At 42.2% G+C, this 18,298-nt stretch overlaps 1 protein-coding gene across 1 annotated transcript in view; it reads left to right on the plus strand.

Moving 5' to 3' along the window:
- dnah5 (dynein, axonemal, heavy chain 5) overlaps positions 1-18,298 on the plus strand; it is a 106,776-nt gene that overhangs the window by 13,919 nt on the left and 74,559 nt on the right. The window contains exons 14-39 of the mRNA XM_078287097.1: positions 331-538; positions 861-974; positions 1,143-1,349; positions 1,618-1,698; positions 2,035-2,125; positions 2,583-2,728; positions 3,776-3,923; positions 4,027-4,040; positions 4,117-4,360; positions 4,601-4,797; positions 5,916-6,009; positions 7,392-7,519; positions 7,943-8,019; positions 8,202-8,326; positions 9,326-9,561; positions 10,040-10,258; positions 10,891-10,953; positions 11,231-11,469; positions 12,808-12,955; positions 13,213-13,305; positions 13,987-14,186; positions 15,374-15,527; positions 16,057-16,220; positions 16,723-16,879; positions 17,099-17,311; positions 17,802-18,026. Coding sequence (XP_078143223.1) covers positions 331-538; positions 861-974; positions 1,143-1,349; positions 1,618-1,698; positions 2,035-2,125; positions 2,583-2,728; positions 3,776-3,923; positions 4,027-4,040; positions 4,117-4,360; positions 4,601-4,797; positions 5,916-6,009; positions 7,392-7,519; positions 7,943-8,019; positions 8,202-8,326; positions 9,326-9,561; positions 10,040-10,258; positions 10,891-10,953; positions 11,231-11,469; positions 12,808-12,955; positions 13,213-13,305; positions 13,987-14,186; positions 15,374-15,527; positions 16,057-16,220; positions 16,723-16,879; positions 17,099-17,311; positions 17,802-18,026 — 3,985 coding nt within the window. The remainder of the gene's footprint in view (positions 1-330; positions 539-860; positions 975-1,142; positions 1,350-1,617; positions 1,699-2,034; positions 2,126-2,582; positions 2,729-3,775; positions 3,924-4,026; positions 4,041-4,116; positions 4,361-4,600; positions 4,798-5,915; positions 6,010-7,391; positions 7,520-7,942; positions 8,020-8,201; positions 8,327-9,325; positions 9,562-10,039; positions 10,259-10,890; positions 10,954-11,230; positions 11,470-12,807; positions 12,956-13,212; positions 13,306-13,986; positions 14,187-15,373; positions 15,528-16,056; positions 16,221-16,722; positions 16,880-17,098; positions 17,312-17,801; positions 18,027-18,298) is intronic.

Here is an 18,298-nt window from a genome sequence, read left to right on the forward strand (position 1 = left end):
CCGGTCCTCAGGACAGAGTACTGCTGGTTTTCTATCCTTCCAGCTAGTTCATTGCAGTTAATTGCATCCACCTGGCATCCCAGGTGTAAATCAGTCCCTGATTAGATGGCTAGAATGAAAACCAGAAGGTCTCTGGGTCCTGAGTACCAGGATTGAGAACCACTGACCTAAACCATCTCTCTATGCTCCATGGCATGCAACACTGTATTTACTCAAAGGACTCTTGATTTCACTCACATTTCATTTATTTCATTCTTCTAATATTGGTTATCTGTTTCTAATGTCACTTTGGATTGAATTGTAACTATTTTTTGACTTACTGAAAAACAGACTGGGCATCCCAGACCTTGGCATTGAGGAGAAGTACCAGCGCATTCTGCAGAACTATGGTCGGGACATTGAAATGGTCTCTCGCATCTACACCAAGCAGAAACTGGACCCCCCCATTGGCCGGGACTTGCCCCCGGTGGGGGGCCGGATCCTGTGGGCCCGGCAGCTGTACCGCAGGATCCAGGACCCCATGGACCTCTTTCAACAGGTTATACTGAATATATGCCCTTCTACAATGAAACTGTATAGTGCTTTAAAATACAGCTCCTCAGTGTCCCTATTATTACAGTGTAATTAATCCCAATTTGACATCAGTTTAATGTTTTTGGCAGGAAAGATGAATTTTGTGACACTGTGAATGTGTGTGTATATATCCCTGTTGGTGTTGTTTTTATTGACTTACAGTAACTTTGGTGTCAGTACATTCTTTTTCTCTCTGAATCAATGAATTTATCCTACACCATCCATCTCCCTATCCCCATCTCCTACACCTATGTCATACCATCCCATCATTATCCTTCCCTGATCAGCATCCAGGGGTTCTTTCCACACCAGAGGCTAAGAGGATCATCAGGAACTACAACAGGGTGGCCAGGGTCCTGCTGGAGTTCGAGATGCTCTACCATCACGGCTGGATGAAACAGGTGAGAGAGAGGAAACATAATGTTGGTTGGGTAGACCTAAAAGCCTGAATGCCTTTTGGTTAATGCGGTCAACACTTTAAAAAAAATGAAATATTGAGCACAAGTACATTCTCACAAAATGGACATTTGTGGTTTCACCCTATACCTGTTCCCCTCCCCCCTCCCCAGATGGAGGATGCCAGGGTGGGCCTGCAGGCCTCTCTGCTGGTCAGGTCTCCAGAGACAGGGGAGCTGTTTGTGAACTTTGACCCAGAGATCCTGACCCAGATCCGGGAAACAGACTGCATGACTAGGATGAGTTTGGAGATCCCGTCCTTTGCTGCCCTGCTGCAGCAGAAACAGGGCGCCCTCAAGAAGAACTACAACAAATTACAGGTGGATCAATTGCAGGAATACACCATCACACACAGTTATACACAGCTGTAAATACATGCAACTAAAATATTGAAAGCCAAAGTAATAACTGTTGATTGTACATTTCTGTAGACTGGTAAATTATAGTGTCCTTTGTCAGTGTTCAATCAGTGACATCCTGATTGGGAACATAATTCCAAATGGACATTTTGAATGTTCTCACTGAATAAATCAATTCAACACTGTTAAGAGTGAATAAAATAATCCTGTTAATATCTTCTCCTTCCAGTTGATGTTGAGTGAGAACTCCAGAGTGCGGACTAAGATTCAGAGTGCCTTTGAACAGCTGGCCATGCCTCATGTCGCTAAGGTAAGATAAGATGTAGTGGTACAGTAATCCAAGATGTATTTGAAATACAGCTCATTGCATACGTATTATTATATTCAGACTAATTTCAAAAGGGATTCTGTTTTATTTTGTTTTTTCATCTTTGATGTGATATCTATGTATGTTATCCATGATGGTCAGCAACACTAAATTTACCTCACTGTGTCAGCACACTGCTTTTCCTATTGATTGTTTATCATGCATCTCAAGCAGCTTTTTCCAACATGAAACATCTGACGTGTGATAATACAAGTACATATGACAAGAGATCAAAACAGCAGCTGCAACGTGCATCAATACGCATCACTGACTTGACAGGTGGACGAGGCTATACTGCCTGGTTTGACCTCCCTCAACTGGACGTCTCTGAACATAGACAAGTACCTCAGCCGCATCGACAAGGCTCTGGGTAAGCAGAACATCCAGCAAGATCAATGTTCCCCATGCTGACACGTGAGACATCCTGCAACTCAGCACCGGCAACGTCTGAGAAAATTTACATGAACGGATTCATCGTGTACTCTCTGTGTGTGTGTGTGTGTGTGTGTGTGTGTGTGTGTGTGTGTGTGTGTGTGTGTTATAAATGTGTGTGTACTCTCAAATAAGCAATTCAGTCTCTCTCTCACACACATATGCTGTCTCTCCTGACCCACCACACCCTCTCCCCCTCTCTCCATTTCCTTGATACTCTTTCTTTCTCGGTCTGTCCATCCCTCCTCTATTCCCCCTTCAACCCCTTTCGCCCTCCTTCCCTTCTGTGCCTCTCTCTCTCTCTCACTCTCTCTCTCTCTCTCTCTCTCTCTCTCTCTTATCTCTTTTTGCATCTCTCTATCCCTCTCCCTCTCTCCCCCCTCTTGTCTCTCCAGCGGACCTGGAGCTGTTGATGGACAGGGTGAATGACTTGGTGGAGTTCAGGATAGACACGGTACTGCAGGAGATGAGCGGAGCCACGCTGTGTGTTCTGCCAGAGGATGAGCCTTTCACCTGTGAGGAGTTTGTTCAGACCACCAGGGTAAATAAATACATCGTCTGTCTCAACCCGCATATTTATTCAGCCTGTATTTACACTAGGTAGGTTGACTGAGGACACTTTCTCAGTGATGCTACACTCACACATTTCACTGAAAGAAATAAATACATGGTGTTGATATGAATATTGCAATCCACTCATTATGGTAAAAAAAAAATCTGTTCATTTGAATATTTCTGTGTCCTTTTTGGTATTGTACTGAAATGCCTCACATCATCCAACGCCTGATTGGTTTGTAATTATTTAATAATTTCTACTCAGTCAACTGTTCTTATTCTCATGGGTCATGCCTATAATGTTTTTAGATTAATGACGAGTCATGCACAACATGTGTAGATTAATACAAGTTGTCCATTACAATAATGGCATTTCTGTACATTTCTGTGACAGTCCCTGTGGATGGGCACAGAGAGGCTCATTGGCAGTGGAGGCTACAGGTCATGAATCGTGATTTTTTTTTTAATGTGATAGAACAGCTGCTAAGTCATCAAACAGGAATGGTAATGTGAATGGTACTCTCACTGCTGACAGGATGCGAATATCACATTGACTCTTGGGATTCTCCACTCATGCCATGGGATGTCCAATATTGTGTAGAAATCATTGACAGTCATTGAGGTGGACATAATTTGATTTTGTGCCCAGGTAACTTCATCACAAATCCTGCATATGCAGTTGAATTGAAGTAAATAGAAATGAACTGACAAGTTTAAATTTTCACCCATATACACCTTTCTTACTGTGTTCATCCCAGGAGCTTTGTATAGGAGTTTTGTAAAATGAAAAGCATCTGTATCAAGAGCTTTATGATTGAGGAGGCGGCTAATGAACTGATGAACACAGACACAATGCCCCATAAACTACATATGTCATTTGGTAGAAGCTTTCACCCAAAGCACATTATGGTAAAATGACTATCCATTTTTTTTGCATGGGAGAGAATGATACCCTTAGAGTTAGTGTCATGCTGCCATGCTCTACTCCTTGAGCTGCATATATATTAATGTATATGTATGTATATATATCTAGGACCTGTGTATCAAAGCAGCCCAGAGCCTCCACACCAAGAGCTCATTAGTGGAGGAGGCAGCCAATGAACTGATCAACATGCTGCTGGAGTTTGACCACAATCAGAGAGAGGAGGAGGAGAAGGTTGTGGAAGAAAGCCGCACCGAGAGCAAGACCATGGACCACATTGACAGTGATGGTAAACTAACTAATACTGATAAAAAATAGGGGGCTTGGGGTCAGTTCACATTTTAAATTCCTCATTAGGCAAGCCGGACAAACAAGCGTTCATCTCTACAGTATCTGCGGCATTACATGTTCATTGCAAATGTTTCACCTCCTGTCTCCCAGCCGAAGACGAGGGCCGATCAGAGGGCCGCCTGTTCTCCAGAAACACCCTGGTCCCTCCAGCCAGCGTTGGCCCCGCCTCTCCCCTGGTGAGGAGGAAGAGGAAGAGGGACCTGATGGAGGTGATGGAGGAGGAAGCCCAGGAGCTGCTTTCCCACTTCAACCACCGCAACGTGGACGCCTTGCTCCGACTGACGAGGAACACCCTGGAGATGCTGCGCAAGCGCATCCACGCCTCCTCGCTCATGCATTTCCTGGGTGAGCCTTGTCTTAACTACTTCGCTGCTCTCATATTATCAATACTGCATTTTATCCATTCTTTTTTTTTTTCCGTTTTATCCTAGCAGGGGCTATTTAACTACATACTCCATACCACCTCCATCAACTCCCATACATTCTGGCTTGTGAGGCTGTAGCCTGATTCTGAACTGCCAGGGTCTAGCAAGCTCTGTCCTTGAATCATACCAATCACAAAGCTACTTCTCTCTCCTCCTGTAGCTGAGAGCGACTCCCCCAGTCGTGGCAAGAGCGGTGGTCAGCAGCCCATCTTCAGAGTCAGCGTGACCCTCTCCATCCCCAATATCGCTATGGTTCCAGCCCTGGATGAGGTCCAGCAGGCTCTGAACCGGGCCGTGGAGTGTGTGGTCAGCGTCAGCAAGGGAGTCGGCCAGTGGAGCAAAGAGAGGATCTCCAAGGTTGGTTTACTTTCTCTGATGAAAGACACATTGACTTGGCAGCAGTGGGTGGAGCAGTAAAACTGTGATGAATGTGAATGACCTAAGAATGTCCTATTAATATACTTGTGGCCAGATCCTACAGGAGAGTAGACTAGGGGAGCATAATCTTCAAGATGAGGTTACGGTTAAGGTGTGGAAAAAATAGATAATCTAAGAAAACTTTTGAGACTACTCAACTTGCTGAGGCAAGTAATATAGTTTTATACGCTGGCTTACAAAGAACCTGGAAGAAAACCTTCCATATCTGTAACTGATTGGTGAGAGGTTTGTTGTTGCTGCCCTACAAAGATGCCCTAGAAAAACTTTGTGTCTCTATCATATAAACTTTTCAGGCATTGGAAGTAGAGAAATAAGAAGAATAGGGATATCATTTCTGTCATTTCTTTTCTCAGGAAAGATAATTTTGCCAGGAATAAAAAGCTTCCACATAGGATTGTGTAATATCTGCCAGGATTTTATCCAAGTGCAGAATGCTCGTATGGGATATTTCCTGCTAGTAAACAATTCTTTGCCTTTTGTCCTCCCAGAGGGAGATGATTGAATAAGGGACTGTGTGTGGATCAAAAACGGGATAAAGTGCTCTATCAGGACTTACTGTTTGTGAATAGCACACTCTAACTCTAAGACGGAAATTTTAGTATGTAGTAATTTTTGTAAGTGCTTTCCTCAGATAACATAATATGGCAAATTCTCAGGACCAAAGGGGCTTTATTCCTCTTTACTGAAGAAAAAAACAAAGGTCAACAACGTGAGCTCAGTTGGGTCTTGAAACTAGGTCATCTTTAAGTATTTTCATTCTTTATGCAGATGCTTAAACCACTTCACCTCCATACCATCTAACATTGATTCATTTTTACACTATACAGAAGAACGACAGAACCACTGTAGAACACATTGGTTCTATTTAGAATCACTGAATACTCTGTGGAACCACTAAAGATTCATCAAGTAGCAGTGAGGATGAGCAATTTACACAGTGGTTTTCCCAGTTGTTATGGTTGCATAAAAGTGCTGTTTAGCCTCTCAAACAAGCTTTGAGGAACCAGGTTTTTTGTTGTGTGTTTACTTGCTTGTAGAGAAAGATGAGCGAAAGACGGATGGCGGCTGTGAAGCAGGACAGCAGTGAGAGCGAATCAGAGGATGGAGACACAACTTACAGGAGCCTGGCTGGTATGAGAGGACATGAGACCTCTTAGCCAGCTGTCTGTCTGTCTGTCTGTCTGTCTGTACACCTACCTACCTACCCACCTGTCTATTTTGACTTCACAGTGGTAGAAGTATAGTTTTGTTTAGTTCCCTTGCTTCCTACCAGGCAGATAAGAACACTGATCATTAACCACTGCACCACAGTCATTGGATAATCAGATCTCCTCATTTCACAGCTCAGCAGAGCAAAACCGCATCTGACTAGGAGCAGATGGAACCACTGATAAACATGCTGTCAATGGCTTTGGAAATAGATGTTTAAACATCAGACATTTTAAAATCTCACTCAACCTATCAAATGTAGTTGCATTGCAGTCTGGCTAGCATGGAGCTAATGTAGTGAAGCACTGGATTATAATGGACAGAGAGATTTGCAGGGGCTTTAATGACAGAAAGCAATACAACCATGAACATGACGTGGGAACACTTCTTTCCATCCTGACAGAGAACCCAGGTCCTACTGTTTAGGAATTAACATAAAAACGTTCTCATATCAGACTGATGGCTAAATAATTTCAAGGCCTTAGGATCATGAAAATAGCACCATTTCAATGTTCAATTCAATGGAGACACATCAGTTTTTGGCATACAGTATTATTCAAAGCCCTTGCCGGCTTTAGCAGAGTATGAACAGGGTTGAAAGAGGACGAAGAGTGATTTTAAATTTGGAAAATCATTTCCTTGGGCTCTCTCTGTCTCTGCATATGTATGTGTGTGAACAGAGATCAGAGGGAAATTTGGTGGGGCATTTTGCAAGTCATGTACAGTTGTTGAGGACAGAGATGGAAATTGGATGGAAATTGTTTCTGAGGTTTATAGCCTTTAAAGCTCCTGCCCTATCACTTCAGATATCCCTCCAGTGATTCCTAGACATAAAAAATGGAATTAGAATTTCATGATTATTTTAATTTGTTGATGTCATATTTCAAGCAGACTTTTCTTCCAGTCCTCCATCCTGCATCTATCCTGTATTAGTAAGATAACAGATGATATTACAGATGATAAGGTTAAAATTATAATCACAAAGACTGTATCTGTTAACAGACGTTAATTTGTCACTGATCCATAAATGTGCTGTGTGTAGATGAAATACTACTTGACGCTCTCCTCCTCTTCAATGTCTGCATCATTTAAAGGGATTTTTGTCTGATTTATGATGATCAGTACCAGTATAGCAGCAGTGCAACAGCCATTTAAGAGAGTGTGACTTATATGATGGCCTGAGGGAGTCAAAGCAAAAGCATGGCATCAGCTAAAGCAAACCTCCAGGCAAAATTCAGACCCCCCCCCCCCAACCCTACTTCCCTTCCTCTAATCTCTGCTCCTTCCAGATGGCAGCACCTCAGACATCTCTGCGTCTGTGATCCAGGCCATTCCCTTCCAAGCCAGAAACTACTACAAGAGTGTGTCAGAGAACAAGGAGATAGTCAAGCTGGTCTCTGTTCTCAGCACCTCAATCAACTCCACCAAAAAGGTACTGTAGGGTGGAGCTAAAGCACAACACATATGTTAATTTCAACAGGGAAATTCCAGCGACGCATATTACATGTCTTGAGTTCGACAACCCTATACAGTGCAAGGAGAATCAAATAAATGGATTCTCCAAATATATCTAAACTATGTTTTTTTTTTTTTTTTTTATTCAGTATGTCGTACCTGCTTAAACAATTGCACATTTGTGCATGCCCAATGTAAATGTAGGAACTTGAATGAAAGGGTCACAGTGTAGATATACTGTATATTTAATACAATAAAATATGATGGGAATGTATTTTAATTCCAACGGCCACATAAATAAGAATTACCTTTTCATATTATGCTAAATCTAAATATCCCTTTTTAATAGCTGCTATATTTCCCCACATGATAATTCCTGTTTTATCTTACTGTTGTCTAGGAGGTGATGACCGCTCTGGAGCGTTTTAGCCGTTACCATCACATCTGGAGAAAGGACCGTGAAGACACCATCCAGAAGTATGGAGTGATAAACTCCGGACTGATTGATTGCCTTATCTGACACTTACCACTGAGCACTGACAGTTTTATTCATAATACATGCAGCATAACAATTTACTGCCAATGAATGCAATGCAAAACATCTAGAATTACATAGTAATGTCAAATATGAATTATGCTTTTTGGTTTGTTTTCTCCAGGTTCAGCCAGGGGAATCCCCTGCTGTCGGAGTTTGAGAGCCAGATCCTTTACTACCGAGACCTGGAGCTGGAAATAAACGCTGAACCAGAGTACATCACTGTAGGAGCTCTTGCTCTGTTCACAGGTTGGATTAAGATACTAAACTCTCCTGGAATATTATTCCCTACAGCAGGGGCTCTTAAACTTTCCCAGCCCTGGACCCAAGTCAGACATTTAGTTTTATTTTTGCCCCGAGACCCAGGCTTATGAAAATGGTTTTCATTTTTTTTGCTAGGTGGGGAGTGGACCCATATAGATATAGATATATTCCCACAACCCATTTTGAGATCTGTACCACAGTTCAACACGCAAGCTCCTATAGTGTGTTCAGTGATAAATTGAATCTGGAGCTGAAGATCAGTGCTGTGAAAAGTTGGCTTTATTAGATGTCCCCACTCTTGCTCTATCTAAATGTAAAATAACAGATAAAAGATAATGGTGGTGTATTATAACTCATAAGTGAACTCACCAGTGAAGAATATAGTTCTTAGTTCTGGACCTGAACATTGGCTCTAACACTGTTACAGGGTTTAACTCAATTACAACGACACCTGGAGGACATGTAAAAGCAGAATAGCAGAGACCTATGGATATTTATAGTTATACTGAAATTTGTAATTCATTGGCTAAGATAATCCAAAAGCCTATGAACCAGCTTCTATTTCAGTAACCAAAACACCTATTAATCCCTTTTTTATAGATTACATATTTTCAATTTGACATTTCAGTGCAAGTTGACTTGATATTGTTGAGACTAATAGCTGAGTCCTTGACCATGACCTACACTATAACAGTACATCTTAAAAGATAAAACAAGCCACTTTTGACACACATATCCCCATGTTACTTCAAGTATGCCACTGATAATAACTTTCATGGTTACTTGTAGCAACATCACTCCCTTTCTTTCGTTATTTACTGTTTGAAAAGTTTGAAAATCTCAGTTTCTCCAATTCTGATTGATTGGGAATCTGAAAAAAATGTTACACCAATGTGAAATATCAAATTGACCCTGCTTACTAACCAATCACTATCCTCTGAGTCTGCATATTCACCTCTGTTTTTTTTTTGTTTTTTTTACCAGCGGACCTGAAGATGTCACTCACTGCTGAAACCAAGAGCTGGATGGTGGACTACGGCCTGCACTGTAACAGGAAGTATCGTTCAGAGATGGAACAGATCTTTGCTTTTGTAGATGAAGCTGGAAAGAAGCTGAATCGTCAGATCAAAGACCTGGATGACATTCGCATCGCCATGGCAGCACTCAAAGAGATCAGAGAGCAGCAGATATCTACTGATTTTCAAGTTGGACCCATAGAGGTATATTACAGCATTATAGTATCTTCCACATTTCAGTTGCTGTCCCTAGCCCGCACATATATATACGCACACAGAGGAATTTGTGAGAAATGTGTGTATAACAAAGCATTTCAGTAGTGTTCATGAGTGTTTCAACAGTGTATGTGAGAGGTTTTCAATAGTGTATTGTGTAATATGTGCATAAAACATTTCAGTAGTTTTTCTTAAACACTACTGTTTCAGTAGTGTAGTACCACTAAATTTTCCCAGACAATTCTACATTGGGTTGGAGCAAAAGATTAGCAGCAGTGCAGAAGGAATGCATGAAGTGTGACAATTTCTATGTATCCATTTGATTAATGACCAATATGATGGTGTATTTGATTTGCCAATGTTTCTGCTGTGTCTGTATAGTAGTGGCAATTGTCTGAGATGTCAGGTGGGAGCTTTAACATCTGCTCCCTTCAAAAACATCCTCTGTCTTTTCCCTTCCCCTCAGGAGTCATATGCCATGCTCCATAAATATGAGCTGTCAGTAGCAAAAGAAGAGGCGGAGAAGGTGGATACGCTGCGTTACACCTGGGAGAAGCTGCTGTCCCGGGGCACAGAGGTGCAGAATGAGCTGGTGGCCCTGCAGCCGAACTTCAGAGGAGAGCTGATCAGTAACGTGGAGACCTTCCTGGAAGACTGCCAACACTTCTACCATGACTATGAGAAGGTGGAGGGAAAAGAGAAAACAAGAACAAAAGTGATCCATGACGGTAGCCATAGAGCCAGTGTAGCAAGATAGTGATCCATGACGGTAGCCATAGAGTCAGTGTAGCAAGATAGTGATCCATGACGGTAGCCATACAGCCAGTGTAGCAAGACAGTGATCTGTCACCCCTTGGAGCAAGCATTTCATGGCGCATGCTAAACAGAGAAAGACAAAAAGATGCAAAGATGAAAAACCCAACATGTACAGCCACACATAAGCCTGTCTGAACACACACACACACACATACACACACGCACACACACGCACACACACACACACACACACACACACACCCTTACCTTTATGCCCCCTTAAGTATACGGCTGCTTTAGACATCAGCATGAAGTCAACAGCAGTAGCTGGTTTGAAAAATTGTTGACTGGCCAACCTCCATTTTCACTGACACCATACACTACTGTCTCTGTGTGTTTGTGTGTGTGTTCAGACAGGCTCAGACAACCCTCTCAACCACCACTATTGTGCTAATTTCCCTTCCAGCTATTTATTTTAATTACAGCGCATAATTAACATGGCTTGATTAAGACTCTATTTGGTAACTGCTGACATGGCCTACTTTCTCCTCTCCGCTGTAGGATGGCCCCATGGTGGTGGGGCTAGCTCCTCAGGATGCCAGCGACAGACTCATCATGTTCCAGGTATGTTACTCAGTCCCTGAGTGAGAAATAATAATTAAGTTCATTATTTAGTCTGTCAGTCAGTTAGTTAGTTAGCTGGGTATGGCAATGGGTCTGCCTCCCCACAGTGTCAATTACAGTATAATCATGTTCCAAGAAGGGCGGATGTCCTCTTGATTTTCAGTGAATGCAAATGAGAGACTTTTCGGAAAAAGTAGTTTATAAATGACCCAATTTTAATTTTATTATGTGATGCTCAAACTGATTTTAGATGTTCTCTTACCATTCTCCTTTTCAGAATCGATTTGACAACCTGTTCCGGAAGTACATCACCTACACAGGCGGAGAGGAGCTGTTTGGGCTTCCCATTACCCAGCATCCTCAGCTGTTGGAGATTAGGAAGCAGTTGGCGCTGCTGCAGAAGCTGTATGGCCTGTACAACAATGTCATCGATACCGTCAACGGTTACTATGACATCCTCTGGGCTGACATCCACATCGAGAAGATCAATAACGAGCTACTGGACTTCCAAACTAGGTAAGACAGCGGTGTATTGACATCTACATTTCATCTTCATACTTCATTTAAGCAAGCTGAACTGACCAATACTGAACAGTTTCAGTCTGTGTTGAGTTGATCTAAGATGAGTTATGCTGAACTGAGCTAAACTGGAACTGAAATGGGTGGTAGGATACCTTTGGGAATGTTCATGTGCCATGAACTGAAATGAATCAGAGCTGAACTGATAGAGTGTTTTACTGATTAACTTGAAAAGGTGGCAAAGTTTTTTGCACATTACACAACCAAACCCGAACACATAGCAATCAAGCCTGGTTGAGGTTTCACGCAATGTCACCCATCATCAAACTCCCTGACTTCTATATAAAGAAACATAACAAGGGAAGAGCAGCGACAAAGTTTCCAGTGAGGAAGTCATTTTCACCAGTCGCTCCCCTCAACATCACCTCTCTTTATGGCTTGATGCGGAGGCCTTCCCCTGGAGTTATGCTGTAATGTGTTTCATAGAGTTGCATGAATGCTCCGAAGAATTTCAATTTCACCGTCCCCATCCTCTTTATCTGTGGGCTCTGTCCTCTAAAAGGGACTGCTCTTTGTGCCCGTCTGGCAGGGAAATAGGAGGAGGGGAAAGAAGCTTGGAGAATAAACGTTAAAGGCATTCCAACCTGAGAAAGACACCCATTTTCCACCTGACAATGTGAAAGTAGTGTGGAGGATGTGAGCAGTTACCTTGTGGTCTCATTTCCAAAGGAAATATGTGCTCATGTAACAGGGTTGAAGAAGTCAGTAAACTCCCTCCGCTGGTAGAAATACTATCTGCCAAATTAAGAAGTGCGCTTTTGAACTGGATCCATTGTGCCGCTGTCTACAGTGCTGGTAGGCACAGGACTTTTGAGACACACACACACACACACACACACACACACACACACACTGATTGTATGGCCTGGTGCACTTTGATTTTTTTCATTCTGGATAAATCCAAAGTTTTGACTACACGCTAACTCTGTGGATGCAATGGCACAATAATATTGTAAAGTAAGATTAAGATTAAGATTGCACTTTATTGATCCCCTGAGGGAAAAGTGGCTAAAGTAAAGTGGTAAGTCCAGTGTAGTAATAATAAAAAACTCCTATGTGAGTTCAGGGATATATTTGCATGTGAAGATGAACAATATAAAACTATTAAAAAGTGTCTCATGTGTCCAAGTGGCTAAAGTGGTGTTGAGGTGTTGAGCATTAGGTCCAGTGTTATTGCAGTTTAAGTATGCTACGTATTTAGTTTGCACGTACGCTAATTCACCAAATGTACAGGAAAAAAAGTTTAATGATCATTGTAAACCTTTTTACCTCCAGGTGTCGCAAGCTGCCCCGTGCCCTAAAGGAGTGGCAGGCCTTCCTGGACCTGAAGAAAACTATTGATGAATTCAATGAGTGCTGCCCCCTACTGGAGCTCATGACCAACAAGGCCATGATGACCCGCCACTGGAAGAGGATTACTGAGGTGACGACCCCAGATACATTCAATGAAATAAAGCCAAGGTTCAGTTATTTCCTCTACAAGGTCTTGTCACGTGGAAGAGCATCACCAAGATCCACCTTTCAATCTGATGACAGCTGTTCACTCAATAATGATTAGTCAAATGCCACTTTTGAGATTCGGTTTTCTTTTCATGTCTGCCTTGTTCTGTATAACATGCATTTGCTTGACAGCCTAGTTTTCCCTCTTTGACCAATAAAAGTATTGGGTTGTGTGAGCAGGTGACTGGGCATAGCTTTGAGGTGGAGAGCGATACATTCAAGCTACGCAACATTATGGAGGCTCCTCTGCTCAAGTGTAAAGAGGAGATTGAGGTAAGAATGGACACCAGGGCTAACAGAGATATAAAAGGTTTTGGACTTTTGCTTTTTAAAGTTTATAAAGGGTGAAAATTGAATTGACACCTTTTAAACTTTACAAATTGTGGAGGCTTCACTGGTCAAATTTAAAGGGGATATTGAAATGACGATGATGAATTTGAACAAAATGATTTGGGCTTTCCTCAATAAATCTTGTCCAATGATACTTACATATGCCATTCGGTGTCCACTCTAAAATGAATTATAGATAACCAGGAATATACATGTGCTATACAGTTATTTTTGATACAGAAACGATCTGATGTTTAAGTGTGGGTAGAGGGTTGTGCAATACGCCTGATGAAGTGAGTATTAATCTTCCAATAAGATGGAGGTTCTGGCACCAGAGAGATGCGTAATTAAACTCTAGCAGGCATTTCTGCGCACACCTTTAAATCAACCATGGACACATTAATAGTGCGGTGGTGAGGTTTTAGTATGTTGTTTAAATCTGGCCGACATCTTTATAGGGAGTTCTGGTTAATCTTTATGATTTCTGTATTTGCTGTTTCATAATGTTGATGTTGCTGGCAGTGATGATGATTTACTCATCTGCTTCCTTTGATCTATATTTACAATGTTTCTGTCTGCTGGTACTGTTGCTGTTGTGACAGATGTTTTGGGTTTCTCCTGCAGGATATCTGCATCAGTGCGGTGAAAGAGCGGGACATTGAGCAGAAGCTGAAGCAGGTGATCGCAGAGTGGGACAACAAGACCTTTACGTTTGCCAACTTTAAGACCCGCGGAGAGCTGCTGCTGAGAGGAGACAGCACGTCAGAGATCATCACCAGCATGGAGGACAGCCTGATGGTGCTGGGGTCTCTTATGAGCAACAGGTGCGTAAAGGCTGAAGGACATAATGGACACTATTAGGGTTTTGACAAGGACCATGAGAGTGAACTGAGCACTGTCCAAACTAATTTTGTTGATGACGTCCATCACTGGGAGTTGTTCTGCCCCCATGGATGTGGGAGATGTGATTCATTTGATTTTTTTCTATTATAAAGTAGCACTCCCATTCCCAAAGAGGCCTTATTAGTAGAGCCACCACATCACATCTATTCATTGAGCAGCGGTCAGTAAGGAAGCGTAGTGATCTGTCTGATCCAATGCCTTACATTTGGTTAAGTCTCTATGACATTACCTAGAGGCAAAACAGCACATACATTTACACACCCATACATGTTTATGCTAAGCAGACGGGTCAGGGAAAAATCCATTATGATCATTCCACAATTTCGAAATTGGAAATAATAAACCTATTACTGAAACAGTTTCTGTGTTGAATCGCTACATTGTGAAGTGGGTGATGTGTGTTGTCCAGGATGTTCTGAAATTTAAACATGGCTCTTCTAAGAGTGATTGAAGATTCTTTATGATCTTTCCCAGTCTGTTGTCATCCTCTTTTGATTGGTTTCCTTCCCAGCAAATGAGGGCATAACGGAGAGCACTAACAAGAACACTTTCAGAGTTAATTAACACTGACAATTTTACTTTGAGGTGTTTTCATGTTTGTGATAAGACGCTACAGTTTCTTAAAGAAACAGAGCCTAGATTGTGCTTCCTTATAAATCAGAAAAGAAGTTCAATTACAGAATCAATGACAACATTATTCGACTGTTGCAAATGCAGTTTATCTGAGCACGTGCTTATTTAATTGCTTGGAGTGAAATTGCTGGATTATTCATCTCTGAGCAGTGATGCCTGTCATTTCACCGTGACTAAGATGGTCAAATAAACCTGATCATTGATTCCAGTTAAGCACCGCCACTTTGACAGGCTTGCTAATGCACATGTGCTGCACATGTACTGCACAACACAATGGAGTAGATTGTGGCAGAGAGTAGTTACTGTAGTTACTGAGGCAGGATGCAGCAAAATATCTTGTGCCCTTTAAATCGGAGCAACCGCACAACACACACTAATACAAATAATTGCCTCTGTTATATAATACATCTTACATAACATTGTAGTCATACGTATATGTACCCTTTAATGTATGCTGATATAACTCCTTCCACAGGTACAACACCCCATTTAAGGCCCAGATTCAGAAGTGGGTGCAGAATCTGTCCAACACCACTGATATCATAGAGAACTGGATGACGGTCCAGAACCTGTGGATCTACCTGGAGGCCGTGTTCGTAGCGGGAGACATCGCTAAACAGCTGCCTAAGGTAGATCACGTCACAGCGGATCATTTACATTAGATTCTGTAATCCCAGGGGGAATTATATGGGTAGCATCCTAAAACACAGAAATCCATTCAATATCTGTTTTCCCCCTGTTCTCTTATGTAACCAAATTATAAAACCACACAAGTTTACACATTATTTGCAGTAATATTGGATTAGGTGTCATTTAATTAATTCCGATGGGAAATTTGGTTCATAGGGAGTTTATTTAAAAACACCTGACATCTAACATTATTGATAATATTGTTCTCAATGATTTAAAGTAATTAAAAGATGTCAGTGTCCTGCATAAAATTAATATTTCCATTTTTTTTTTTTTGGGACTGCAGTTAACAGCTGGCATTGCCTCCCATGTGTAGAAAGTATTCCATGACCCTGGGTCCAAGCCAAATAATATTAACAACAAAAACAAATGAGCAGCACTGCAACTTGACTTTTAGCAAAATCAAGTGGCATAAGTCACCATGAAAATCAGGTGCGAGGGATTAACAAACAAACCGACCCACCTTAGGAAGCGAAGCGTTTCTCCAACATCGACAAGTCGTGGGTGAAGATCATGACGCGAGCCCACGAGATGCCCAACGTGGTGCAGTCGTGCGTGGGAGACGAGACCATGGGACAGCTGCTTCCTCACCTCCTCGAACAGCTGGAGATCTGCCAGAAGTCACTCACAGGGTGAGTAGGAAGTAATCCAATATCCCAAAGCAGTCACACTCAAACCGGGGGAAATAATGTGACAGGGTGTTCCGCTGCAAAGTCAATCAGTAATGAAGGAAGGAAGGGGATAAGTGTCACAGAGAAAATGTATTTCGTTTATCTAACCTAAATATACAGTGAAATAGAGACAAAGTTACTGCCACTTATTTAGATATTTTCAGGTATATAAGTATGGACACGAACATACAAGTATATTCTTAGGTGGCACTTTAAACTGCTCTAAAAAAAAATAAGACTTGATGCTCAAGGACTTTTTTTGTTCTTCAGCTCAAGAGTACACATCATCCGAAGGGAAGAGAAAGTAGATGTACATTGTAAACTGTTAAATCAATATAATAAGAATTTTTAAAATTATGCTGTACTGCCAACTGCATCGGTCTGATTTGTTCCGTTGTCTTTCAGCTGCTGAGAAATAGAGTATTGCAGAAAACATTGTTCTGTTTATTGTGCTGTCAAACAGCTACTTGGAGAAGAAGCGCTTGCTGTTCCCTCGTTTCTTCTTCGTCTCTGACCCTGCGCTGCTGGAGATCCTGGGCCAGGCCTCTGACTCCCACACCATCCAGGCCCACCTGCTCAACGTCTTCGACAACATCAAGTGTGTCCGCTTCCATGACAAGGTACGTTCTATGGTGCTGCTTAGAGCGTGCACTTGTTTGCCTTAGTCACTCACCGCCCCTCTGATAGAATCCCTTGGAATTTAATTGACTGATCAGTTTCCTATGATTGTAATGGAATTCTCTCCTATATGTGTGACAATGTCCTGGATATCTCTTCACAAATAGATTAGAATAATCAATCTGTGATTCTAATGAATAAAACGTGTCACCTTTTCCCAGATGTACGACCGTATCCTGGCTATATCATCGCGGGAGGGGGAGACCGTGGAGCTGGAGCGGCCCGTTACAGCAGAGGGCAATGTGGAGGTGTGGCTCAACGCCCTGCTGAAGGAATCCCAGAGGTCTTTGCACCTGGTGATCCGGCAGGCCGCCCTCACCATCCAGGACTCTGGCTTCCAGCTCATCGACTTCCTCGACTCGTTCCCCGCTCAGGTGGGTCGTTCAGAGTCCGACTCAAATAATTAATCTCCAGAGAAGTTTCAAAACTTGAGCTGCAGAAAATATGTTTCAGGAACCATTACATGCTGTGCTTGTCGGCCCAGGACTGTGTACTGCAAGTAAATCATCTTCAAAACTTGATACAATATCCAAGAAATCATACGGAGTACACCAACATCATGAATGCAGATAGAAATTTGGGGGGAAAAAACTTCCATTCTGTTATTCGGAGGAAGATGTCTGTGATGCCAGAACATCAGTCTTGTGCTTCATCTGATTTCTTGGATAGTCAGTGAACTTTCTGTGATCATTTATTATCCTTAACACAATATCCTTAATTCTCAGATCTGGTTTAGTGTCCAGGAGAGTACAATGAAGTTTCTATGGTGTGATTTACAATGCCATGACTGCAGTTCAATGTACTTCAGTAGAACTGTCACTGCATTTTTTTTTGATTACCAAACAGCCTTGTCCTTGTCTCCAGGTGGGCTTGCTAGGTGTCCAGATGATTTGGACGAGGGACTCCGAGGAGGCTCTGACCAATGCCCGCTACGACCGCCGCATCATGGCCAAGACCAACCAGCTCTTCCTAGACCTGCTCAACACACTGATTGACATGACCACCAGGGACCTGGGGGCTGTGGAGAGGACCAAGTACGAGACCCTCATCACCATCCACGTCCACCAGAGGGACATATTCGATGACCTGGTGAGTAGAAACGTAATGTGATCCTTTTGTCTCACACCCTGTCAGACAAGTTGAATTATCCAAAAACTATAACTCACTCCCTTCCACAGATTTGTTTTCATCATAGTGAATGATGAATTGTAATGGAAAAGTAATAAGTAGTGTAACAGATTAATGCTCTCAAGGAGGAATAAGTAAAATGGAAACATTACTTTTGAAATGAGAAATGAGGCCCAACACCTTATCACCGTCCACATTCACCATCAGCCATGTTCAGCGATTATTGATGACTT

The sequence above is a fragment of the Centroberyx gerrardi genome, chromosome 12 (assembly GCF_048128805.1).
Source record: "Centroberyx gerrardi isolate f3 chromosome 12, fCenGer3.hap1.cur.20231027, whole genome shotgun sequence".
Classification (NCBI taxonomy): Eukaryota; Metazoa; Chordata; class Actinopteri; order Beryciformes; family Berycidae; genus Centroberyx; species Centroberyx gerrardi.